At 46.9% G+C, this 26,013-nt stretch overlaps 1 protein-coding gene across 1 annotated transcript; it reads right to left on the reverse strand.

Annotated features, from left to right (window-relative positions):
- Window positions 1-1,466: 1,466 nt before the first annotated feature.
- On the reverse strand, window positions 1,467-25,436 carry CCDC125 (coiled-coil domain containing 125). The gene is made up of 12 exons (XM_055140476.1): window positions 25,399-25,436; window positions 21,286-21,634; window positions 18,710-18,768; window positions 16,960-17,046; window positions 15,572-15,649; window positions 14,640-14,725; window positions 11,435-11,517; window positions 10,238-10,353; window positions 7,344-7,451; window positions 6,725-6,899; window positions 2,864-3,000; window positions 1,467-1,877 (listed from the first exon to the last, which is right to left on the reverse strand). The coding sequence occupies exons 2-12, from the start codon at window positions 21,593-21,595 to the stop codon at window positions 1,569-1,571; spliced, it is 1,548 nt and encodes a 515-aa protein (XP_054996451.1). The 5' UTR covers window positions 21,596-21,634; window positions 25,399-25,436; the 3' UTR covers window positions 1,467-1,568.
- Between the last annotated feature and the right edge of the window lie 577 nt (window positions 25,437-26,013).

Here is a 26,013-nt window from a genome sequence, read left to right on the forward strand (position 1 = left end):
CAGACCTGAGCCTCCTGTTTGCAGACCATGAGCTCCAGCGATTTTAGTTATCTTTCTGGCCCTTGATTCACTTTTATGTGTTTGTATAGGAGTGGGGGCCCTAAGGCTTACTCTTGGCAGTGCTTGGGGACCTAATACACAGCTTAATTCTGACTTTTCGCTCAGGGATCACTCCTGGCTGGCTTGGGGGATCATATGGGGTGCCAGGGTTCAAACCTGGGTCAGCCACAAGACAGCAAGTATCTTAGTAAGTGAGTGATCTCTCCTGCCTGTGTCTGGTCTTTATTTTAATTTACTGGCCTGCTGGTAAAACATTTCTTTAAACAATATAGCTCAGTGACTATAAGACATGCTTTCAAACAGGGAACCTGGTTTTGCTACCTAATACCACATTGTCTCCCAAGCACTGAGCAGAGTAGCCCCTGGTATGACCCAAATACCAAGAAAAAACAAGTGTTTATTACAACTTCTGACAAATTTTCTTTAGCATAATTGTGATGCTATTAATATAACAATATTCCCCCAAAATATTAGATTATTATAAGGTAACATAGCAAGAAAAAAATAAAATTATGGCCTAAAATTCAGCATCAAAACCAAAGAATTAGTTCAGAATGATCTGAGTGCCAGAATTCTCTACACTTCCAACAAAAAAAAAATCCATAAAAGTAACTAACAATAACATTGAAGATACTATGGTGGAAATCCTGCAACATCTTTTTTAAGAAAGAAAACTATCTGTTAAAAATCTTATATTACTTCAAGGTAAAGAGAAAATGAAGTGAAATTCATCAGTTATGCAATTGGGGGTCAGGGGGGAAGGGAGGTATACTGAGGTTTTTGGTGGTGGAATTATGGGCACTGGTGAAGGGATGGGTGTTTGTTGTATAACTGAGACATAAGCCTGAGTACTTTGTAACTTTCCACATGGTGATTCTATAAAAAAATAAATAAAAAGAAATCTTATATTACAGAAGTAAATCCTGAAAAACACAAAATAAAATATTTTAAAAGTTAAATCACTCCTAAACAGTATTTCTTTAGAGCATTTTCTGTTTTTCTCAAAAATCATTTTGTTTTTAAGATACTGGCAATACAGATCACTTCATAAAATATAAATATAATAATTTTTTTAAAAATTGACAAGGGGAGGAGAGGGTGGGGGGGCGGGAAAAAAATTGACAAGGGTTGGAGCAGGTAGAGGACCTGCCTTCACGCAACTGACCAGATTTGATCCCTAGAACCCCTGTATGGGATCATTCCCACCAGGAGTGACCCCTGGTGGGAGTGATCCCTGAGGATTGCAGCAGGTAGGGGGTTTGCCTTACACATGGCCCACTGGGTTCTATCCCAGCATCACATATGCCCCCCTCCCAAGCCTGACAGGAGTGATCCTTGAGTGCTGAGCCAGGAGTAAGCTCTGATCACCACCAAGTATACACTCCCTGCCCCCCCGCCAAAAAAAAAGCAAAACTGGAAAACACAACTTCTCAAGATACAGTAAAATTTACAGAGTTACTCAGTCTCTGGATATTAACAGTTCAGTTCTTATTTCAGTTGGCTTATATTCAAAACATTATACTTGATGGCAAAGAACAGGATCTTTTAAGAGTTCTTGGGTAGTTTTGATCTGTGTGGAGGTGCTGGATTGAACAAATACAGGCCGTAGAGTTAAAAATTTGAACACTTGAATGTATAGGATCAGACAAAATGCAGAAGTCTGGAGTTTCCTGCCAGGGGTGTTTGAATGGAAAATTCTCTTTCCTAGGATTTTTTTCTTCATTTTCTTTTGAGGCAGAGTTTTTGTCTTCTAACGCCCGAGCAAGCATGTAACTAACTTTTCTTTGATGAGCCAGTGCTTCTTCTTTATCATTCAACTGCATACACAGAAATTTAAAATGTAGAGTCAGGTGGTGGGGGGGGGGGAGATCAAATGTACCAGTGAGTCAACAATGACATAATATAAAGTTATATTCATAGAAATAAGTTATTACAGCATTTTATCACATTTTCCAATCTTGAATCAGTTAATATGAATGAGTTAATCATAATTCCTAAGCATTCTAACACACATTACTGAGGATTTTTAAGGAAGAACACGAAAGAGTATTCCTTGTATTGAAGACGTTTTAAATCATCTAAAGAGAAAGAAGACATCTGAAGAGAAAGAAACTGGCAAAGAATATGTTATAAAAACCATAGTACTCAGAATTTCTAAGACTTTTTAAGTTATATGTATATATAATTATATATATAATTGTCCTTGTATATTCATGAATTCATCCCTCTTCTAAAGATATGTTCCTATGAGTGTCAGTTTAGTGAAATTGGACTTGGGCTAACAGGACTGAGTGCAGGGCTGTGTTGGTGATTAAAGGATAGCATTTATGAGGAAGCACCTTGAGTACTTAAAAGTATTCTGAAGGTATAGCCTTGTCATGAACTATATACACAGGAGCATAGGTGACAGGATGTCTGGCTTTAATAATGACAGGTGCCTCTTTTCAGAGGTGGAGTTTTATTGTTTTTTTTTAGGGGAGCCATACCCGGTATGCTCAGGGCTTACTCCTGGCTGTACTTGGGTGCCAGGAATCAATCGGGGTCAGAGCATGTAAGGAACATACCTTAACCCCCTGTACTATGTCTCTAGTCCCTAGAAGTGGGTCTTTAAATGTGTAGGGGAAGAACACAGATGGGAGATGTCGGAAGGACATGTGGGTAGGTGGAGATGAAGATCCTAATTCTGCAGAATGTATTCCTATATGAAGGAAAAGGACATAAAGGCAAGCACAGAATGAGAGGAGGTTAAAAAAAAGAAAAAACCTTCAACACAAGTTCTAACAGAAAGAAAACAGATACTAACCAAATCGACTAGCGTCTTAATGACTTCTTGAGGATTATCCTGGTCCTCAGTTCTCCTAGAACTGTTGTCTGTAGGGAGCATACTCAGTAATTTCTGCCTGAAGCTTTTCTTATTCCTTGATGATGGTAATCCTAAAACTGAACATGGAAATCCAGCTGAGGCATCAGAATACATTCATTTACGGCTGGATAGATGACTCAGGGGGCTGGAGTGCATCCTTTGCATGTAGGAGGCTTAAAACATCCAGTACAATCTCAGCACCATATGGTCCCTTGGCCACAGCCAGGACTGACTCCTGAACACTGCTGGATATGGCTCAAATACCAATAAATAGATAAATGAACAAAATTGCAAAACATAAATGACATTAAAAACTATGGGGGCTGGAGTGATAGCACAGCGGGTAGGTCATTTGCCTTGCACAAAGCCGACCTGGGTTCAATCTCCAGCATCCCAAATGGTCCCCTGAGCACCACTAGGGGTGATTTCTGAGTAAGCACTGCCAGGAGTAATTGCTGAGTGCAAAGCCAGGAGTAACCCCTGAGTATCGCCAGGTGTGATCCAAAAAGCAAATAAATAAATGACCACTTATGTACTCCAGGAAGAGGTGAGTATGAAGGACTGGGCCAGTTCATCCCTGAGTCATTCAGGAGGTGCCTGGAACAGTGAGCCACTAGCATGGGGGTGGGAGGGGGGGTGAAACACCCTTTAGAGCCAGGAGGGTGCAGCAGGGGAGAGGGCCCAAACCCCAGACTTGCTTGGGGTTAAGGTTTGCCTTGCTCCTGGCAGACCGTGGTTCAATCCCATGGTCCCTGAGCACAGCTGAACATGATCCAAAAACAAACAAAAAGTTCCTCAGTATTTTTGAAAACTTGTCAAAACTACCATATCAAGTCAAAAAAGATTGATGAAGTGTATTGTGACCACATATAGCAAGAATATGAGGTCTACCAGTCATTCACACCTTTCCAGATTATTGTAATACACTAATAAAATGGATCAAACTCATTGATAACAGTTTCTGAAATTCGGGCTGGAGCAATAGCACAGCAGGTAGGGCGTTTGCCTTGCACGCGGGTGACCTGTATTTGATTCCCAGCATCCCATATGGTCCCCTGAGCACCACCAGGACTGATTCCTGAGTGCAGAGCCAGGAGTAACCCCTGTGTATTGCTAGGTGTGACCCAAAAAGAAAAAAAAAAGATTTGGGGCTGGAGCAATAGCACAGAGGGTAGGGCGTTTGCCTTGCACACAGCTGACCCGGGTTCTATTTCCAGCATCCCGAATGGTCAACCAAGCACTGCCAGGAGTAATTCCTGAGTGCAGAGCCATGAGTAACCCCTGAGCATCGCTGGGTGTGACCCAAAAGAGCAAAAATAAAAAATAAAAGAGTTTCTGAAATTCGTGTGGACCTGTAATAGCTTTTCAGAAATGAGTTGTTTTTTTTTTTATATATTTTTTGTTTTGGGGCCCTACCTGGCAATGCTGTATAGCCAGGGGTTACTTCTGGTTGTGTGCTCAGAAATTACTCCTGGCGGTCCTCAGGGGACCATATGGAGTATCAGGGATCGAACTCAGGTTAGTCAGGTGCAAGGCAAGCACCCTACCACTATATTACCACTGTGGCCCAAGAATCAGTTATTTTAAATTCTGCTTCCGATCTCTCTCAGAATCTCCTAATGGATCACAAAAATTGGGGGCTCAGGAGCCGGAGCAATAGCACAGCGGGTAGGACGTTTGCCTTGCATGTGGCCGACCAGGGTTCGATCCCCGGCATCCCATATGGTCCCCCAAGCACCGCCAGGAGTAATTCCTGAGTGCAAAGCCAGGAGTAACCCCTGAGTATCGCTGGGTGTGACCCAAAAAGCAAAAAAAAAAAAAAAAAAAAAATTGGGGGCTGTACTTCTCAGAAGTATATTTTCTTTGTAAATGGCCCAGAAAATTGCAAGTAGCTTAGAAAAGCAGGAATATAGTTTATATTCCAGAATATGAAAGTCTGGAATATAAAATTGAGCATACACTGAAGTAGCACTGCACTGTAGCACTGTCTTCCCATTGTTCATCGATTTGCTTGGGCAGGCACCAATAGCGTCTCCATTGTGAGACTTGTTACTGTTTTTGGCATATCGAATATGCCACGGGTAGCTTGCCAGGCTCTGCTGTGTGGGCAGGATACTCTTGGTAGCTTGCTGGGTCTCCCAGAGGGATGGAGAAATCAAACCCAGGTCGGCCATGTGCAAGGCAAACACCCTACCCGCTGTGCTGTCACTCCAGCACACTGAAGTACTAACATGAATTGAATCTTAGCACAGAAAAGCTTTGTGTACAAAGCACTGTTTTCTGTTATTCAATGACTTGACAACTCCCATCCACCCACCCATGGGTATATGTGTCTCAGTCACTGGGGGTGGGGGGAATGATGAATCTTGGAGATACGGACCACAGTGAGGATTGGACGTGGTCTCACATTTCCAAAGCAGGTGTTCTAGTGAACTCTCCCAGGGCAGTTCTGCCCTTTCTGCCAGACTCCTGCAGACAAGACCAGATTTGCAAGGGGAGAGAAGGGCACAGAACAGAAAGACCCCCTTGGAGAGTTTGCCTTTGGAAGGCAAGCCGCAGAGAACACCCAGCTTCAAGAGGAGGAAAGAGGAGAGGGATGATCCGAGGGACACAGAGCACATCAACTGCCTGGTCAAAGGCATGTTTCCCACCAGTTCCAAAAAGGCTCCGATGCATGGCAGACGTGCACTGTTTGCTGCCCTTTGGTGAGCTGCCCACCCCTGCTACACCTTCATCATCCCTGTTAAGTCACTACTTGCCATTTCAGTACAGAGATGGGTGAAGTTAAAGTAAAAACTGACAGCATTGGACATAATACTGTTTACTTAGATATGTCCTATTTCAATTTCTTTTGTAATTTTTTTCTTAATTTTGGGCCACTCCTGGTGATGCTTGTGTTACTCCTAGTTCTGCACTCAGGAATCACTCCTGGTGGTGCTGAGGGGACTACGTGGGATGCTGAAGATTGAACCCATACCAGCCACACGCAAGGCGATTAAAAAATATTTTAAATGAAATTAGTACTTGTAAAATGCTTATTAGCAGGGCTGGAGAGATAGCATAGCGGGTAGGGTGTTTGCCTTAAACACGACCAATCCGGGTTCAATTCCCAGCATCCCATATGGTCCCTTGAGCACCACCAGGAGTAATTCCTGAGTGCATGAACCAGGAGTAACCCCTGTGCATCACCGGGTGTGACCCAAAAAGCAAAAAAAAAAAAAAAAAAAAAAAAAAGAGCTTATTACCACTGTAGTTTAGCTAAAAAATGTGAGATCAGAATTAGGGTTATAGATTTTGACAATATTAGAAAATATTCAGTAGTCAGGGAGAGAGCTTCAAGGGCTGGGCAGAGTTCTGCATGCAGGAGGCCCGGTTCAGGACTACATGGTCTCCAAGGAACTGATTTGGGAATAGTCCCTGACCATTGCCAGGATTGGCACAAAAACGAAAAAGAAGTAATAGTCAGCTTAATTATTTCTGGTGGGGGTTCACTCCCAGCAGTACTAAGAGTGTTATTTATGGTCTTGTAAATCTGAATAGCTTATGTGTGTATATAACATCCAAGGACCGATTTTTTTCCCATAAGTGCTAATTTTTTTCCCAGGGGGTACTAGGGGTGCAGACCCAGGGCTTCACATATGTGAAGCATGTACTCTACCACTCAGTCACTGTTGGTAGATTTTTAGATCACAACTGTATGTGAAAGTTCAATTAAATCATTAAGTTAACCATGCTGAGTTTTGATAACTGCCCAGAGCAACTGAAAGCACAGCTTATTATTGCCAATATATTCATATTTACCTTCCTCTTTAAGATTCTTCCAATTGTTCCGTTTTGTTGCTTTTTCACACATTTTATCCATTTGTGTCCATTTTAGCGCCTGGTCATTTTTCCTCATTAGTTGCTGCTCAAATGCAATTCTGAATGCATCTGCCATTATGTAAGCTTCTTCTGTACTCTTTTGTGAAAGTTGCAGCTGGTTTCGGGAGAAAATTTGGGAGTTGTCAGAGACAAAACCAGAACAAGTCTTGTCTGCTGGCTGAGTCGGAATGGCAAATGCCTCTGCTGACACTCTGTAGCTGCTGAGTCTCTTCTGTCATTTTGAGTTAAATGACCGATTTCCCTGCAAAGCCCTTCAACTCCCTGTTCATTCAGCTCTTGGCCCTCATTGCTCAGAATGGTCCTTATGGATGTTGGAGGCAGAGTCGGCCTGGGGCTGTTCTAGACCAGACACTGAGAATTAAGAAGACCGCCTTTCAGGGGCCAGAAAGATAGTAGAAAAGTTAAGGCACTTGCCTTGCATACCGCCAACTCTGGTGATGTTCCCGGCACCACAGGGTTCCCTTAGCATCACCAGGTGGGAACGCCTGCGGTAACCCACAGGGCCCAGACAGCAATGCATCCTTGGCCCTTTGCATACCTCTTGTCTGAGCTGAAGAAGTGTTTTCTGGGTGGATGCCGCCATTTCTGCGCAGGAACAGGGGCTCTCTCCGGGGCCACGACAGAGACAGGCTCCGAGCACTGCAAGCTTGAAACCCCGGGCAAGAGTCTGTTACCCAGAGTCCCCCGGGCAGCACACACCCACAGGCACGCACAGACCCACGCTTTCTCTGCAAGCGTCTGATCCCAAGAAACTGGAAAGGAAAAGAGAAACAGGACAGTGAGAAAAGGGTTACAGGATCCAAGTGGAAATCCAGAGGAAAGAATATGGCTTGGAACAAAAGCCGGATGTCGATCTATTTTTCACTCTGTGCAGACTTTCCATCTTCAGTTTCCTACCGCCTTGGCAGAAACTTGACCAGATGAAATAGATTAACATCCACAACATGGATTTTCTGTGACTGGGCTTGGCCCTGCCACAGTGTTTGCTCCTGCCAGCTCCTGCCACAGTGAGCTGCATGCTGCGAAATGCATGCTGCATGCTGCCCAGTGGCAGCCAGCGAGCTAGGATGGGACAAGGCGCCTTGTATGTGACTGATCCCAGTTTGATCCCAGGACTGCATAGGATCTCCAAGCGCCACCTGAGCATCACCAGAATGTGCGCATGTTTAATTTGCAGATCACATGGTCCTCTGGGCACCACCAGGAGTGACCTCAAGCACAAAACCAGGATCAGCCCATAAGCATACTGAGTATGGTCCAAATTATCCCCCCATCCCAATAAGGAAAGCAAAGATGAATTAATCTTAGTATCAATGAGGAAAATAGTTATCTTTCTGCTCTCTAAAGAATTTAACTGTGCCAGAGAGCCAGAGATAGCTCAGTGGGCTGGAGTACCTGCTGTGCATGCAGGAGGCCGGGGTTCAAGTGTCTTGAGTTCACTTCTCCAATCCCAAAATTGCACTGGGGGGGTTGGGGGAAGATGGACCATACCCAACAGTGCTCAGAGGTTATTCCTTGTTCTATGCTTGAGTGACTCCTGGTAGTACTTAGTGGATCATATGTAGTACTGAGAGTTGAACTGGAGTTGGCAGAATGTAAGGCAAATGCCTTTACCCCCTGTACTATCTCTCTGACCCCTACTCTCCTATTTTAGAGATTCTGAGGGAGGAAGATTTACTGCTTCTATAGTAAAAAGGATGGTTTCAGAAAATTTTTTTTATCAAAGATTATTGTTAAGCACATAGCTTTCAGTTACAAATTATAAATAAATATAGGGTTGGAGAGGTAATACAGGAGATAAGGCACTTCCCTTGCATGTGGCTGACCTTGGTTCTATTCCTGGCATCCCATATGGCCCCCTGAGCATACTAGGAGTGATCTCTGAGTACAGAGCCAGGAGTAAGCCTTGAGGACTGCCAGGTGTGGCCCAAAATAAACATTAAAAATAGGTATCAGGTGGCTGCATGGAACATTGGTACTTTCCCTTTTCATTTCCCTACTCCTGATAATTGCCCTTATAAATTTTGCCAAAAGCAATTCTGTGACTGGCCTGAGGAGACCAATATAAAAACAAGGCTTTTGCAAGTATCTCTAAATAATCCTAATTCTATTCTTGATTGTGGCCTCAGGACCTACTCAAGACCACAATAAAGCCCTCATTTTTGGCTTTCCCTCAGTTCAGTTTCTTACTGTTTTGCTATTACACTAGTTTTCTACACAGGCAGTAGTATATAGTAATCAAAAAAGCACAGTTCTAAATTCAGTCCAGGGTTGGAGAGGAAGAGAGAGAGAGAGAGAGAGAGAGAGAGAGAGAGAGAGAGAGAGAGAGCTCAATGGCTGAGCATGTTTGCATGCCAAGGAGGCCCAAGTTTGATCCCCAGCATCACATGGTTCCCTGAGCCTTGCTGGGAGTGACCCCCAAACACCAAGTCGAGATTGTCCCCTTTGCACTGTGAGTGATCCCAAAACAAATAAAACTTCATTCTAATCCCAGTTAGCCCTTGGGAGTCATGCAACTTTGACTCACTGCTTCACCCCTCGGTGCCTCTGCTATCTCTTCTGTAGAACTGGGAGAATAACTGCTCACCTTACAGACAGCTGGGAGAATTCAGTGACTTAGACTGCGGAGCCTTACAGCTCCACCTGGCACTTCGTAAGGATGATGCTCGTTACAGTAGCAGTAATTATTGATTGTTCCCATGGCAGAAGTGGCTGCACCTTCTGGCTCCACAGGGCACTGCTTTATTTCTTGATGCACTTGTTTGTTTCCTGGGATACTTGCTAGTTTCTTTTTTTTTCAGTTAATTTAAATTTAAATTAAACCTGGCGCCTTGTGCATGCCCTTGTGCTGAGCCACATCCCCAGCTTAACTTGCTTATTAGAAGCCTGAGGACACTTTGCCTCTGATTACCCACACTTGCACCTTGTAAGACATCTGACACCCCAGCAGTGATCAGTAATGAATCCACAGATCCTTATTCTCAATCTGGCTCCATGGCGGAATAACCATGTACTTTGGGACAGAAGTTGAACCTGTCTGAGCCCTGGTGCCCTCCTCTGTTAAGTGAAGGACAAAACACCACTTTGCAAAAACAAAACAAACATAAAACTGCTTTGCAACTCTTCCAAGACCACTGGAAGGGGCAGATAAAATAATGTGCGACAGGACCCTAAAAGTTTGTACCCCAGGTAAGACACGACAAGCAAGACTTATGTGACAGTATAAGAGGAAACCAGAGAAGCAAGTAGCCTGCGCACACACACCCCCACCCCACCCCTGCCCCTGGTCTCCCGTGAGGGTCTGGTACTTGGATCCCCCCAAAATCAACCTCCAGTAGCCGGGGATAGTGCCCAAGTTTAGAACATGGTTGCAGAGGGCGCTAGTGGGATGAAAGGGAAAGTAGAAAATGTCCCTGCCGCCCACTCGCCTACCTCCAGACGGGACACCTCTGTGAAGCCACTCACATCACAGCACGCATGCCCCTCTGCTGTCTTTGGCTGTCTGATGTCCAGCATGGCGAGGGCTTCCAAGTAGTGTTGATTCAAAACTAGGAAGGGCCACAGAATCCAGTATTAGCTAGGGGTCGCAGTCCCACCTCACCCCACCTCGTTACCCCAACATCATGCACTCACTTATAAACAAGACACAGACAAGAACACCCACAAAAATCTGCATCCCTCAGAAAATCTGATAGATCAGTAGGAATTGAGTGAGATAAAACCCATGTAACATTGGGTTTTCAATCAAATGTGGTTAAAACTTACTGTAGTAATCATTTGTGGTTTGGGGGCCACACTTAGCAGTGCTTGGGTTCACTGCTGGTAGGAGACCTTATGGAGTGCCAGGAATGGAATCAAGGTCAGCCATATACATGGAAACTGGCGTGAGCCCTGTACTGTTTTTGTAATAAATTTATTATTATAAAATAAATGTATAATAAATATAAATTTATTATTTATAATAAATTACTTATTTATTATAAATAAATAATAGCCTAAATGCCATTATTTATTTATTTATTTTGCTTTTTGGGTCACACCCAGTGATGCACAGGGGTTACTCTTGGTTTTACACTCAGGAATTACTCCTGGCAGTGCTCAGGGGACCGTATGGGATGATGGGAATCGAACTCGGGTTGACTGCATGCAAGGCAAACGCCCTACCCGCTGTGCTATCACTCCAGCCTCAATGCCATTATTTTTAATAGAATCTTTGGGTTGTGGATCATACTGGTAGGGCTCTGGGAACCAAAGCTTGTACTCGAGCCCCCTTTGAGCTATCTACCCAACCCTAAACCACCACTATAAGAAAGTCTCTCTAGGGGCTATACTTGCCTTCCACTGGCTGACCTGGGTTTGACCCCCAGGCCCTCCAGGAGTGAATCCTGAGCACAGAGCCAGGAGTAAGCCCTGAGCACCACCTGGTGTGTCCCAAAAGAAAGAAAGAAAAAAAAAGGTTTCTCTGAAAAGGCAGAACAGGCAGTAGTCACTTCTCAGGGAACCATATGGGGTGCCAGGGAATAAACCCAGGTTGGCAGTGCGGGCAAGGCATATGCCAACCCTCTGTACTCTCGCTGGCCCCTTAAAAATATGGTCATCATCAAATCACCAAAATAATACTTCACTTACTTGCATTCTCAGACTTCAGCATTTTAACTTCTTCTGTTTTCAATTTCAAAGTTTCCTTGAGAACTTCATTTTCACAGTTTAGCCTGGGGAAAAGAACCCTCCAGATCACTAACATAGTAACACTTCAGAGTTGAATGAGAATTTTTATCCCACAATTAGAACACAGAAATCTTTTTTTTTTTTTTTTTTTTTTGCTTTTAGGGTCACACCTGGCGATGCACAGGGGTTACTCCTGGCTCTGCATTCAGGAATTACTCCTGGCAGTGCTCAGGGGACCATATGGGATGCTGGGGATCGAACCCGGGTCGGCCGTGTGCAAGGCAAACGCCCTACCCACTGTGCTATCGCTCCAGCCCCAGAACACAGAAATCTAAATAGAATTTTTCCTACTTCAAAACAGCTTCGAATTTTAGATGTCTCACAAATAAAAATAATTTTTTTAAGTAAACAAATTTTATTTAGAGGTTTCCGAGGGAAGGAGGAAGGGGTAAGTGGGAAAGAGAATAGTAAGAATAATGCAATCAAGAGAGAACTCGGGCTTCTCCAAGGGTGGAGGAAGCCCCTACACATTACTGAGCCTTAGACACAAAAGTATGAAAGCATGAAAGTACACATCTCAAGAGGGGAGGTGCGAGCGACACATGTGCTTGGGTGACACATGTGCTCGGCCCCATGGGCACAATCAGCACATGGGCTCAGGCAGCATATGCTTGGCCAACAAATAAAAATAATTTAAAGGACTGTAGTAAGATTTTTTTTTTTTTTTTTTTTTTGCTTTTTGGGTCACACCCAGCAATGCTCAGGAGTTACTCCTGGCTTTGCACTGAGGAATTACTCCTGGCGGTGCTTGGGGGACCATATGGGATGCCGGGGATCGAACCCGGGTCGGCCGCGTGCAAGGCAAACGCCCTACCCGCTGTGCTATCGCTCCGGCCCCATAGACTGTAGTAAGATTTTGAACATGCTCTTTAGCCTTCTGTATACTTGGATGGGAGGCAGAACCAGAAATATTGAGAGACACCCATTTTGAATACTTACTTTCTGTACTAAAGTTTTCATTCAATTAAATAACCATGTGGACACCCACAGAAGAATGATACACTTAAAAACATTTATAATGTTGGGACTGGAGAGATCATGCAGTGGGTAGAGAGGTTTTCTTACATGCTGCCAACCTGTGTTTGATCCCCGGCACCATATGGTCCTCTGAGCATTATCAGGAGTGATCCCTGCCTACAGAGCCAGGAGTAAGCCCTGATACTGCTGGGTTTGGCCCCCAACCCCCCCCAAAAAAATAAGGTAAAAACACATAGAATGGGCTGTAGAAATAGTATAGTAAATAGGGCACTTGCCTTGCAAGCTGCTGACCTGAGTTCAATCCCCAGCACCCCATATGGTCACCTGAGCTCCACCAGGAGTGATCCTTTAGCACAGAGCCAGGAGTAAGTTCTGAACATCGCCAGGAGTGACCCCAAAATAGAAAAAAAAAATTAAAAAAACCACCATGTATACGGCTAGAGAGATGGCTCGATGGGTTGAGCACGCGCCTTGCAGGCTGGAGGCCTGAGTTCCATTCCCAGCACCAGGTGGTCTCCCAGGCTAGCTGGGCACAGCCCTGGAGGCCCCTGGATGTGGAGATGATGGAGCACCTCAGGGCTGACCTGAGAAATCCCAGCATCACAGGGCCTGTGTTACACCTCAGAGGCTAGCACTGGACCACTGTTCTGGTTGGCCAAGGACCACAGAGAACGGACCCTGGATCCCCCAAAACAAGACTTGGTCCTGAAGGGGCCAGAGGGAGAGCTCACAGGCCTGGAGTGCAGGAGGCTCGGATCTGGTCTCCAGCACCACACGGAGTGACCACTGAGCACTGCTGAAAGTGGCTCAAAAACAAGAAATGTCCTTTACAGACCAGGAAAATAGTCTAGGCGAGTTAAGGACTCGCCTTGCATGTGGCCACCCAGGTTCAATCTCCAGTATCACATGATCCTCCGAGTCTGTGAGTACTCGCTGGCGGTGCATCTCGGGCCCTCACACTGAACTGCCAACATGGTTGGCTGAAAGTCAGTGTGAGGGTTCCCAGGGAAGAGCACTACCCCAAAATGCAGAAAACAGATTTTAAACTTTTTTAATTTCTGGAACTACCTCCAGAAGTGCTCAGAGACTACTCCTGACTCAGTGCGTAGGGTTGGGGGTGTCACTCCTAGTGGTGCTGGGGGAATATTCAGTGTCTAGAAGATCAAACTCAGGCTTCCAAGCATATGAAGCATGCACCAGCCTCAGCTTTCCAAAACAGATTCCCAAAATAGAGTAAATAGAGGAATGGTTTGTACATAGATCAAAAACTAGATAGACAACTGGTAGGTCACTTGATGGAAGAAAGAGTGTGAAGATGAAAAGAGAAGAGAGAGGGAAAGAGGGGGAGAAAGAATGTGAGAGAGAGAGGGAAAGGAAGAGAGAGAGGGAGAGGAAGAGAGAGAGAGGGAGAGGAAGAGAGAGAGGAAGAGAGAGAGAGGGAGAGGAAGAGAGAGAGAGAAAGAGAGAGGGAGGGAGAGAGAGAGGAAGAGAGAGAGAAAGAGAGGGAGAGGGAGAGAGAGAGAGAGTTCCAACTATACTCTGATAGGATCTTTTAGCAAATCTTAGTGGTATGTGGTTCAAACTCAAGCCCTCCAGCCTATAAGACACACCTTCACCCTTTGAGGTATCTCCCAGAAGTTTATAATATTTGCAGATACCTCAGAAGAGAGCCTAAGGTATTTTGGAGTTACACATATAATTCATTAAATGGGGAATCCTTCATCGGGGTGATGAAGGCCTGACTGGTCAGCACGGTGGTGGCACTCAGAGGCCACACCTGGCCCCCCAGTGGTGCCAGGAATCAAACTTGGGACCTCATGCATGCAGGGTGTGTGTTCCACCCCTTGGGTACCTCTCAAAGAATACGAACTTTTTTTTTTTTTTTTGCTTTTTTGGGTCACACTCGGCATTGCACCGGGGTCACTACTGGCTTTTCACTCAGGAATTACTCCTGGCGGTGCCTCAGGGGACCATATGGGATGCTGGGTCAATCAAACCCAGATCGGCTGCGTGCAAGGCAAATGCCCTACCCACTATACTATTGCTCTAGTCCCCAAATACGCACATTTTAAAGATTTCAAAAATAAAGATTTCCAGAGGAAAAAGTATATACTGTGGACATACAAACCTGTCATACTTCTGGGTCCAAGACTCCTCTATATTTTTAAATCTATTGTGATCAAATTCTATTTCCCACTGCAATGCATTTATTTCCTAGAGAAAATAGCAGAGTTATGGAAAATTACTACCAGTCAGGGAGTTCAGCATGTAATTTCATCATTTCACAGAAATAGGTTAAAGAGCAAAACTAGATTTTGCTCCGGTCTATGAAGTCTGTCAACATATTCCCCCCACCCCACACACACTTTAGACACGGACAGATAAGCATTGGCAAGGCTTATTGTTAAACAGTTTTGGGGTGAGGGGGGAGATCAGATTGTTTCACTTGCAAAGGAAAAGTGCTCATTTGCACCTAGATCTCTCATTGCTGCCAGCCTCTGCAAGCCCCACAGGCAAAACCCCATCCTGAAGGCTTTCCTGGGCATTTGCTTCCAGGAGGAGACACGGTCACCTGCACACAGCTACTGAAGGTGAACTGAGTACTAGCAGTGGGGAGATGGTTAGAAAGGAGAGTGTCCCACCAGGCAGCTGGGAACTGAAAAAGGAAAAAGCAGGAGCAGGCTCCTCAGCAAGCACAGCAGGTATGGCTCGTGCCTGCACTCAGCCAACCAGGGTTCGAGCCTTGATACCACATAGCCCTGCACTGAGTCCTCCTTCCAGGAGTGATCCCTGTGCACTGACAGGTGTGGTCCAAAAAAAAAAAAAATAGAGGAAAAAAAACTCAGCAAAACAGAAATATAGAATTAGGAGGCGCGGAGGTGCCCACCACATTAAAACTGGGACATGGGACATGGAAGGGACTTTGATCCTTTGCCCACAACAGTGTCTGGGCTCACACATGCCCAGGGGCCAGCAGCGAGGTGAAGCCGAAGAGACTTCACCTGGATGACAACTGAAAGCGGACGGCCGGAAGGAGTCTGTGCTACTCGGTGCAAATACCTTTTCCAAGGACCTCTTTTGTTCTACAGTTTTCTGCAGCACTGCCTGGGTATGACTGGTGGCTTTGTCCAAGACAGCCTAAGGGAAACACAGAGCGTGTCAGTACAAACGAACTTTCCCAGCACACCTACATGCAGGGCAGAGTTCACAGTTTTAAAAGGAAAGATAACAGGAAATCAGCTTGAGCTGAGAATTTCCACACCCCCATTGGTGGAATATTTGGCTCTCTCCCCAGGAACAGGAGAATGAATGCGTTTTCCAAACTAAGACAAGTGTATACAGAGGAAACAGGAATGTTTATTCATCCTTTATTTATTCATACATACTTATTCCAGGAGTATTATTCTAGCTAAAGATCCATCCCCTGGTGAATGGAGAAACAAAATATGGTGTGTCTCTACAGTTTGGCATTACTTAGCAATAATAAAGGAGATTCTGACCCAGGATCTACCCTTTGGGCCTCCAATGCAGGTGCTTGGAAGAACCCTGCCAATGCTGTCAGAGCTTATATAGGGCCATAGGAAAGGCTGCTGGACACCTGCAGACCAGAGGCTGTGTGAGGGGAAGGGGACGCTCTCAAGTGTGCATGAAGTTCTTGGGTGGTGCTATTTGGAAATGTTCTGAAATTAGGTCGAGGTGATGGTCACACACTTCTTTCTTTCTTTCTTTCTCTCTTTCTTTCTCTCTCTTTCTTTCTCTCTCTTTCTTTCTTTCTCTTCCTTTCTTTCTTTCTTTCTTTCTTTCTTTCTTTCTTTCTTTCTTTCTTTCTTTCTTTCTTTCTTTCTTTCTTTCTTTCTTTCTTTCTTTCTTTCTTTCTTTCTTTCTTTCTTTCTTTTTTGCCTTTTGGGTCACACCTGGCAATGCACAGGGGTCACTCCTTGTTCTGCACTCAAGAATTACCCCTGGCGGTGCTCAGGGGACCATATGGGATGCTGGGAATCGAACCTGGTTTGGCCGCATGTTAGGCAAATGCCCTACCCACTGTGCCATCGCTCCAGCCCCGGTCACACACTTCTTAGTAAAACTTGTTTGCTTAACATGAGTGAAATTCATGACATATAAGTAGCTCCCCAATAAAACTTTAAAATATTTATACCAAAACAACAACAGAAACCCATGTAGCTTTTGTGTTAAGGGGGGCCAGGGTACGGGTAGGGCACTTGCTCTCCACAAGGCCAATCGGGGTTGGATCCCCCAAACCAGATGAAGCCCCCTGAGCCCCTCCAGGAGTGATCCCTGAGCACAGAGCCAGGAGTAAGCCCTGAGTGCCACTAGGTGTGGCCGAAAAAACAACATAAATGATTTTAAAAGATGAAAGCTAAAGCTATGCCACTTGTTACTGGAGCATGTGAAAGGTGAGTTTAAATTGCTCTAGGGTGTTTTCTTACCATACTCTGAAGAATTTTCAGTGCTTCCTCTTTACCTTCCAGTTGTCTTTGAAATGCTTCAAGTTCAGTTTTTAATACTTCTACTTCCTGAGAACAGAAAGAAAATGAATTACTCGTCTGCAAAATTCACAACCCGAACACGCCATGCAGCCTGGTGTGGCCGGGGCGGGTTTGGCTTGCTCCCCCATGTGCCTTCCCTTTGTGGCTGTGATGTGGGGGATTCTGCACACCCGGAGTCACCTGGTGACGTGGGACTCTGGGGGAGCTTGCCAGGCAGGCCCTCTACCACTGACCCGCCACCCCCGGCCCCGTGCCTCTGAGCACAGCAACCTTACCAATGGGATGGAAAAGTCCTTCCAGGACTCCATGTGGCCCAAACAGGCTGAAACGAAGAGCTGCACCCTCAAGTCATCTCTGACTACAAGTCCAGTTTATTTTTTATTTTTTTGCTTTCTTTTTGGGTCACACCCGGTGATGCACAGGGGTTACTCCTGGCTCTGCATTTAGGAATTACTCCTGGCGGTGCTCAGGGGACCATATAGGATGCTGAGATTCGAACCTGGGTCGGCCGCGTGCAAGGCATGTGCTATCACTCCAACCCTACAAGTCCAGTTTCTCCCTTTCACTCCTCTAGGCCCCACAGCCAGTAACTTGAGAAACATCTTTGGCCCAATGAAATAAGGCTCATCTTTATTTCATCCTTAATATGGCTGCGGTTGGCTGCTGAGGTTTGAACAGCGCAGCCCAAACGCTTTGTGCAAGTCCACAGCCCCAGCACTCCCGATGGTGAAGCTGAATCTCTGCAGATGTGTCCAGCTTAGAGGAGAGTGTGTGTGGGGGGTCCAGTCAGAACCGATGTCTGAGCTGAGCTGGGAGGAATGTGGACAGAGACCAGCAGGGAAGAAGCTCCCACGGCAACAAAGGTAGCAGCTGGAACCAGGCAGGCGCCAAGCCAAGGGCTGCCAAGGGCAGTCACGGGCAACTGACCGCCAGAGGCTGGGGAGGCGCCCCTCCACCCGGGAGCATGGCACCTTGGTTTGGACTTCTGGGCTCTTGAATGAGAAAGCAAAGCTCTGTTGTATTCGCGCTCTCTCTCCTATCTGTGTCCTCCCGGCAGCCTCATGCCTCCCACACCAGCCTTTCTCGTCTTCCAATTTACAAAGTCAGCCTCTTCCATGAACAAGGGAGAACTGTGGGGGACTTGGGGGAGACCTGTAAAGGGAACTGGAGGAATCTTTACACCAGCAGCCCCGTGAGCTGTGAGGAGCATAAGGCACAGGAGCCTGTAGAGTGTGAGATTGTGCCTTATCACAAATGTTTGTTTTGCTTTTTGGGTCATACCCAGCGATGCTCAGGGGTTACTCCTGGCTCTGCACTCAGGAATTACTCCTGGCGGTGCTTGGGGGACCATCTGGGATGCCGGGAATTGAACTCGGGTCAGTCGAGTGCAAGGCAAACACCTTACCTGCTGTACTATCGCACAGGCCTCACAAATGTCTTCTCTGAGTGTGTGGGGAGGGCGGGTGGGTGCTCCACCCAGAAGTGCTGAGGGTCTATGCTCAGGGTTGCCTATGGGCTCTGGGCTGCTGGGGATCAAACCCAGGCCAGCCACGTGCAGGGCAAGCACCTTACCTGCTGTATGCCAGCCCCTTCATAAGCATCTTGAAAGTCATTATTTTCCTTCCAGTTTCTGTATTACTTAGCATATCAATTATTTATTCACAGGACAATTTGCATACAGATTACGTACCTCTAAAGTTTCATAGAGACGGTGCTTTAATTCTGCATTTGACAATTCTGAATTAGAATCTATTGGAAGGGAGAAAACTAGATATTTTTAACTTGTCAAACATAGAACTTTTCTTGATGAAATATCACATTCAAGTTGCTCTCTACATTGAAAAGAGAAAGGAATAGTAACTAAAAGCAAATAATGATCAAAAATTAGTATCTTGAATCACTTCACAAATGGAAAGACACTAGGTTTAAATTAAAAAAGACTGTAGAAAGGACAAATATAAAATGCTTGCTAACGAATTGGGCCATTGCTGCATTAAGACATTATTAAAAACTATGAACATGGTGGGTGAAGTAAATTTTGATGTTTTCCTTAAGTTTTATCAATATATTGATATGCGTATTTAAGAAATCATGTATTTCATTTCTTCCCAAGGGAAATGACTAGGAAGACTCCTGTAAGTCCAGTGATTCTTGCCTCTAATGTGACCAGTTGACACATTATTCTGAGCTTTCCAGAAGCTTCATATTCACTGGCAACAGAAAAAGATTCAAGGCTGGGGAGAGAGCCCAAGGGCTAGAGCACCGAGTTCTGGCCCCAGAACCAGTGGATTCCCAGCCCTACCAGGAATGACCCCCAAGCAATACCAAATGTGGCCCCATTAATCAAAAAAAAAAAAGGAAAAGATTCAAGTGGTACAAGTAAGAGATTAAGAATAAAAGGGGCTGGGGCTGGAGTGATAGCACAGCAGGTAGGGCATTTGCCTTGCACACGGCCGACCCAGGTTCGATTCCCAGCATCCCATATGGTCCCCTGAGCACTGCTAGGAGTAATTCCTGAGTGCAAAGCCAGGAGTTACCCCTGTGCATTGCTGAGTGTGACCCAAAAAGCAAAAGAAAGCAAAAAAAAAAAAAAGAATAAAGGGGGTTGAGGATTTTGTTCAGGGCCTGAGATGCATTATGAGGCCATCCACCAGCAATTCTGCCCCCGTGAGCTGTGCGGCAGGCAGGTAGGCTGGCAGGCAGGCAGGCGTGGAGCCCTCCACACACTCCCAGCCACTCAGGAGAAGTGACCTTCCACCCCAGCATGCTCCTGAACTGATTCTTTCCTTCATGCATAGCATTATTAATCTGGGGTTATAAGATTAATCTTAGGAGAAAAGTAATTTTGTTTTGAGTCTTTGATGGTATTGCTAAAATCACTGCAAGCAGGTACTCGTGTGTGTGTGTGTGTGTGTGTGTGTGTGTTCGTGTGTTCGTCTGTGTTCTGCCTGGAGCCCGCCTGCCACACACACATATCCCAGACTTGCTCCTCTATTCATTATGGGGCTCTGGCTTCTCCCCAGGGATGCTGACCCTGACCCTGGCCAGAGTTCCTTGCCTCACTCACTCTCCCTTCCCTTCCCGCACCTGACATTCCAGAGCCAACGACCTTGGAGTCTTCCCTTCTGTCCCCTGCTAGGATACAACATGATGACAGTAGGGCCTTTGGTGACTTTGCTCCCTGGTGTTATATTCGAGAGCCTGGAGCTATCTAGGCACTGGGTGGGTCCCCAGCCTTGTTTGTTGGAGCACCCACTGCCCCACTAAGCCACATCAGCAAATGCATCACACATGGTGCCCAGTCTGGAAGCAGAAGCACGACACTTGTGTACTCACCAATCTCATAGCACTGTAGCACTGTCGTCCCGTTGTTCATAAATTTGCTCGAGCGGGCACCAGTAACATCTCCATTGTGAGACTTGTTGTTACTGTTTTTGGCATATCGAATACGCCATGGGTAGCTTGCCAGCCTCTGCCATGTGGGCAGGATACTCTCGGTAGCTTGCCTGCCTCTCCGAGAGGGACGGAGGAATCGAACCCAGGTCGGCCCCATGCAGGGCAAATGCCCTACCCACTGTGCTATGTGAGGGCGATCTGGCTGCGATGTCTGTCACCCCATTGATCGTCAGGGTTGATTCGGCTGATCTGGCTGGCTAGGCGGGTATCCCCTTCCTCCCTCACTGCTCCATGTGCGTCCCTCTTGAAGCTTGGCAGTCGGTCGAAGAGGACAGCCCTTCCCTAACAGAGACAGACCAGTCTTTGGTCGAGGGGAATAAAGATAAAATTTTGAAAATTCATGCCGGTGACCTTTTTTTTTTTTTGCTCTTTAGGTCACACTCGGCGATGCTCAGGGGTTACTCCTGGCTTTACACTCAGGAATTACTCCTGGCAGTGCTCGAGGACCATATGGGATGCTGGGAATCGAACCCGGGTCAGCTGCGTGCAAGGCAAATGCCCTAGCCGCTGTGCTATTGCTCCAGCCCCACGGTGACCGTTTTTGGTATATTTGGAAGGGTGCCGGCCTGAAGGAATCAAGTGGGATTATACAGTGGGCACGGGGGGAGGGAGCACCCGGGTATTCTTTCTTTCTTTTTTTTTTTTTTTTTTTGGTCTTCGAGCCACACCTTGAAGTACTTGGGTGTTATTCCTGGCTCTGCACTCAGCAATCACTCCTGGTGGGCTCAGGGGACCATGTGGGATGCCAGGGATTGAACTCAAGTCAGCCATGTGCAAGGCAAGCACCCTTCTCGCTGTGTTGAATCTTACCTGGGCTACTTTGGCCTCTGTAACAGGAGATTCTGGATTCTTCGGGGTATGTATCTTGCCAGCTGTGCTGCTGGGAATACTGGCGGAAGGTTCCTCTTCTTTCTTCCCCCTTTCTCGGCGATGGAGGCGGGCTAGAGTCCTTTGCATCTGATCTCTTTCTAGATGTACGTAAGTGTGAAACTGGCACCTCGTAAATACCACCAGGCCTTCTTCCCAGACCGTACCCTAAGTCGCCTTCAGCCATGTCATCTTGCTCGGTTTCCCAGGGCCCAGCCTCTGCCTCCCACGGTGGACTCGTCTCCCCGCTCATCAGCCAGGTGCTGTGAGGATCATAAGGAAAGCCAGTGGTCTGCAGAGGGAAAAACCAGGGTCAGAATCCATCAGTGTGATAAAGTTGGTTTTAGAGGGAAAAAAAGTTCCTTTCCCTATGATGCCAGGCACACCCCATCCCCAAAATACTAGCCAACACCCTGTAACGAATCAGGACTTTGTAAGTAAGAAATGACTCAGCTCTTGGGGGCTGTGTGATAGTATCGCAGGTGGGGTGTTTGCCTTGCACATGGCCAACCTGGATCCAATCCCCAGCGCCCCATATGGTCCCTCGAGCCCTGCCAGGAGTAATTCCTGAGTACAGAGCCTGGAGTAACCCCAAAGCATTGCCCAGGGTTGCCCCCACAAAAAAAAAAAAAAGAAATGGCCCAGCCATTATATCAGAGAGAGACCCACGTGGTCAGGAAGCAGAAAGGCTTTCAGAATTTCTATCATGTGCCAACCGAGATAGAGCAGATTATTCTGAGCCAGGAAACAGAACATGCTTGGTGTAGCCGTTCCTAAAAGAGTTCGTTTTCACAGGTCTTAAGAGCGTCAGGATGTTGAAAAGAGCTTTTGAAGAAATAAACTCCCATTGGCTGAAACTCCATCACACCCAGACCCACCAGCCTCTTCCCTTCTGCGTCCCCTGACCCCCTTCGTACTGGGCTCAGATGTTGGCCACTCAGACACTCTTTGCAGATGTTTTGCATATGGAGTAGGAATGAACGAAGAGGGTGACCTTCCCTTTTCTCACCCGGCTCCTTCTAGCTGAAGTTGCATGTCCTGTGTCGTAGTCTTCCACGGTCCTGCGTGGCAGTCCGGCCAAGGCTAAGCAGCCCATACTCTCCTAAGCTTCCTGGCTTCCCTGCTGTTCTCAATTAGGTCCAGGTGTTTTGCATGTGTATCATTAATCTGTTCTTTATTTTTTTCTTTTTGGGTCACACCTGTCGATGCCCAGGGGTTATACCTGGCTCTGCACTCAGGAATTACTCTGGGCAGTGCTGAAGGGACCATATGGGATGCTGGGAATCGAACCCTGGTCGGCTGTGTGCAAGGCAAATGCTCTACCCGCTGTGCTATCGCTCCAGCCCCATTTATCATTAATCTGTATGCCTTCTTCTGCCCAGTTGGTTGTTTGGTTGTTGCTGGATGATTAGGGGTCCAATTTTATAGCTCTTCAAAATGTGCTTCACTGTACCTACCACCTAGTGCCAACCCCTCCACAACTATCAGCAATGAGGTTTTAGTGCTACAATAATTGCTGACACCTGTTGATTGTTTTCCAAGCATTCCCAAGTATTTCACTTAGATGCATCTATTTTATCTTCACAGACTGTCCGACTATACTCTTATTGTCTGAGCATAGACAAATGGAAGCTAAGAGGTTGAATAAAGACCAACAAGACCTCAGAGCCTGGCCACTGTTCTACTCAGTCACTGCTTTCTGTCATTAGGAGATTTGCAATAAGATTAACCCTAAAGTAAACCAAATTTCTATTAATTATGCCATCAAGTCAAACTGTAAGGGAAAGTCTAAACTAACTAGTCTGGCAACACTCAACAGTCCACTGAACCCAATTTCCTTCCAATTTTTGTTAAATTTTCTTGATTCTTCTAGAAATTTTACAAATTTCTTTTATTTATTGACCTCGAGTGAGTCCATCAATTTTTATTTGCATGATAAATAGAAATTTATTTATTGAAAATAGAAGAATCCCAAGAGGCTGGGCTCCACTCCCCGTGCAGGATATTCCTGCTTATACAGACAGCCTCATACTCCATCGAGGTGAGGGTGGAGGTTGGCAGTCAGTGATGAAAACGGAATGAGTCAACACAAAGGGAAACAGTAGTAACAGGAAAGAGTAAGCAACTGTGGGGTTGGTTAAGAATATGTGTACTTTTTTTGGTTTGGGGACCACATCTGGCAGTGCTCGGGCATTACTTCTGGCTCTGAGCTCAGGGATCATCCCAGTGGGGCTCAGGGGACATTTGCAGTGCTCTCAGTGGATCAAACATGGGTTGAACTCGGGCATGCACCTTCCCCTACTGACCAGGCGAAACTGGGTTGGGTATATGCAAGAAAAGCATCTTACCCACTGTATTTTATCCCTTTAGTCAAGAATATTTTTAATGTTCCACATATTCAGGCATTATGGGTACCTTTGCCCTTGTTTTTTGGGGGGGCAAACTCCCGGATGCTCAGGGCTTACCTATTGGCTCTGTGCGCAAGGATAACTCCTGGTGATGCTAGGGGACATATGTGGTGCAGGGGATGGAACCCAGCCGGGTCTGTCAAGTCAGGCACCTATATCCTCATGCTACCTCAATGGCCCGTACATAACTTTCAAGCAAGGGGAAGCATCTGCAGTTACATTCCTTTCATTCAATTCAATTTGGTGCTGAAGGACAGGGGTAGCAGAATGATGTCCGAAAGGCCTGGACTCAGGAAATTCGGGTGCAATTCTCATTGCATTATGCTCCCCCAGACTAAGTCTGCACATGCATCTACCTCGACTCCAAACACTGAACGCCACAATGTCTTGGTTCCCCTCCCCCTACACATACACCCGCCCCTTCTCTTTAATATCCTTCACTGACAAGTTCTCTTGGTCCACAATCCCCCCCAAACCTTGACTTTGTGTTTTCAGAGTCCTGGCTGAATGTCTCAGGACCTCAGCAGGACTAAACCAGTGATTCCCCCAGCTGGCGGTGGCTCCAGGCCAGTGACAGTGCCACACACAGGCCAGTCAGCCAATGCCTCCCAGCACCCGGGCAGCCTCGCCTCTCCTGTCCTAGAGCAGGTGCCCTGGCTCCCACACCATATAGACTTAATGAGTCACCATGTTTTCTACCGGGAGGTCCCCGTTTTCACTTCCCATTTCATCGCTCACATCTCCCTGAGCTGGCTCTGTGCTTCTAAGGAGCTCTGCACCTGCTCCCAGTCCCTCTGCCTCTTGGATCCCTGCCCCCACCTCAGGAAGGCTGTCTCCTCTGCCCTGGGCCACCAGTGATTCCTCACTTACTCAGTCTTGTGTAATGGGCCCCTTCCTCCCTGACTCAGGTATCACCCTCCACCCTGGCCACAGAGCCCCGCCTCATGGTGCTTACCAGATGTTCCAAAGAGAATGGAAAGAGAAATCCTGGGTTAGGGGCATCTGCCCCACGACCCCCGCTGCTCTGCCTGGGCAAGCAGGCTGGTCAAAGAGCTACTTCAGCCCCCCCTGCTGATCCACAGCGCTGGCTCACCACTGTGGCTTTGCTTCTGAAAACTTAGCAGACTTAAAGTATGATGCTAAGATTGCACCAGCAGCTCCTGTACGCCCTCTAATGTGAACATCAGGCTCCACGGATCCGGGTGATCAAAGCGTCCTTGGAACAGAGCAACGAGACCACTGGCCCTCCTAGGATTGTTTGCCCCGTTCTCCTACCGATGAAGTGCGTTTCCCACTCCCGGACCCTGGGCAGGATAGCACATTGCAATGACTGCGCTCTAATTTGAAGGCTTGACATGAATAGAAAAAAATATCACTACAATGGAGGAGGGGCGAAGGCAGAAAGTCTTTCAATTCCAGTTATTATTATTATTTTTTAATGCCTGCGGAGCCAGGAAACTAGTAATCGTGGGGGAAGGGGCCACTTGGCGGCTAATCTGCAACCTGCCAAGTGGTCTCCAGCCTGTGCGCTCCCACTCCGGGGTTTCCCCTGCCAAGTCTCGCGGCCAGCCGCGTCGACAGCCTCCCCGCGGGTGCTGGACCCGGGAGCCCCCCACCCCCACCCCCGCGCCCCCGACCGCGCGCTCACCCCGCGCCAAGCCTCCACGTAGCGCGCCGCCGCCGCCTTCGCCGCTGGGGACGCCCGGACACGTGACGCGCCGCGCAGCCGGCCGGAAAGGCTCGGCCCGCCGGGCCCTGAGCGCGTCAGTGTGGCAATAGACCAAAGGCGGGCTCGGGTTCCTGGGGACACTGCCCTTGCAGAACCCAGATTCTGTCCTGCAGGAGTCGCGGGTCTTTGGAACCACGCTTGCCTTTAAGGGCCACCAGATGTGGGGCGGGTGAGGGGCTCTTCCCACTGATGCTCAGGGCTCGGCCCTCCCGCTGGCAGGGTCCTAAGGCAGTGCCCGCCGCCTGAACCATCTCCTCCGCTCCTCCGGTATTTTGGGGTCTTTTTGGGTCACACCCTGCGATGCACAGGGGTTACTCCTGGCTCTGCACTCAGGAATTACTCCTGGTGGTGCTGGGGGACTATGTGGGATGCTGGGAATCGAAGCCGGGGTCGGCCGCGTGCAAGGCAAATGCCCTACCCGCTGTGCTATTGCTCCAGCCCCTCGGGTACTTTTTCTTTCGACATAAATTTTATTTTAGGAAATCCCCACTTTATTCCCATTCTGTAATGAATTTTAGAGGCCATACATTTAGT

The sequence above is a fragment of the Sorex araneus genome, chromosome 1 (assembly GCF_027595985.1).
Source record: "Sorex araneus isolate mSorAra2 chromosome 1, mSorAra2.pri, whole genome shotgun sequence".
Lineage (NCBI taxonomy): Eukaryota > Metazoa > Chordata > Mammalia > Eulipotyphla > Soricidae > Sorex > Sorex araneus.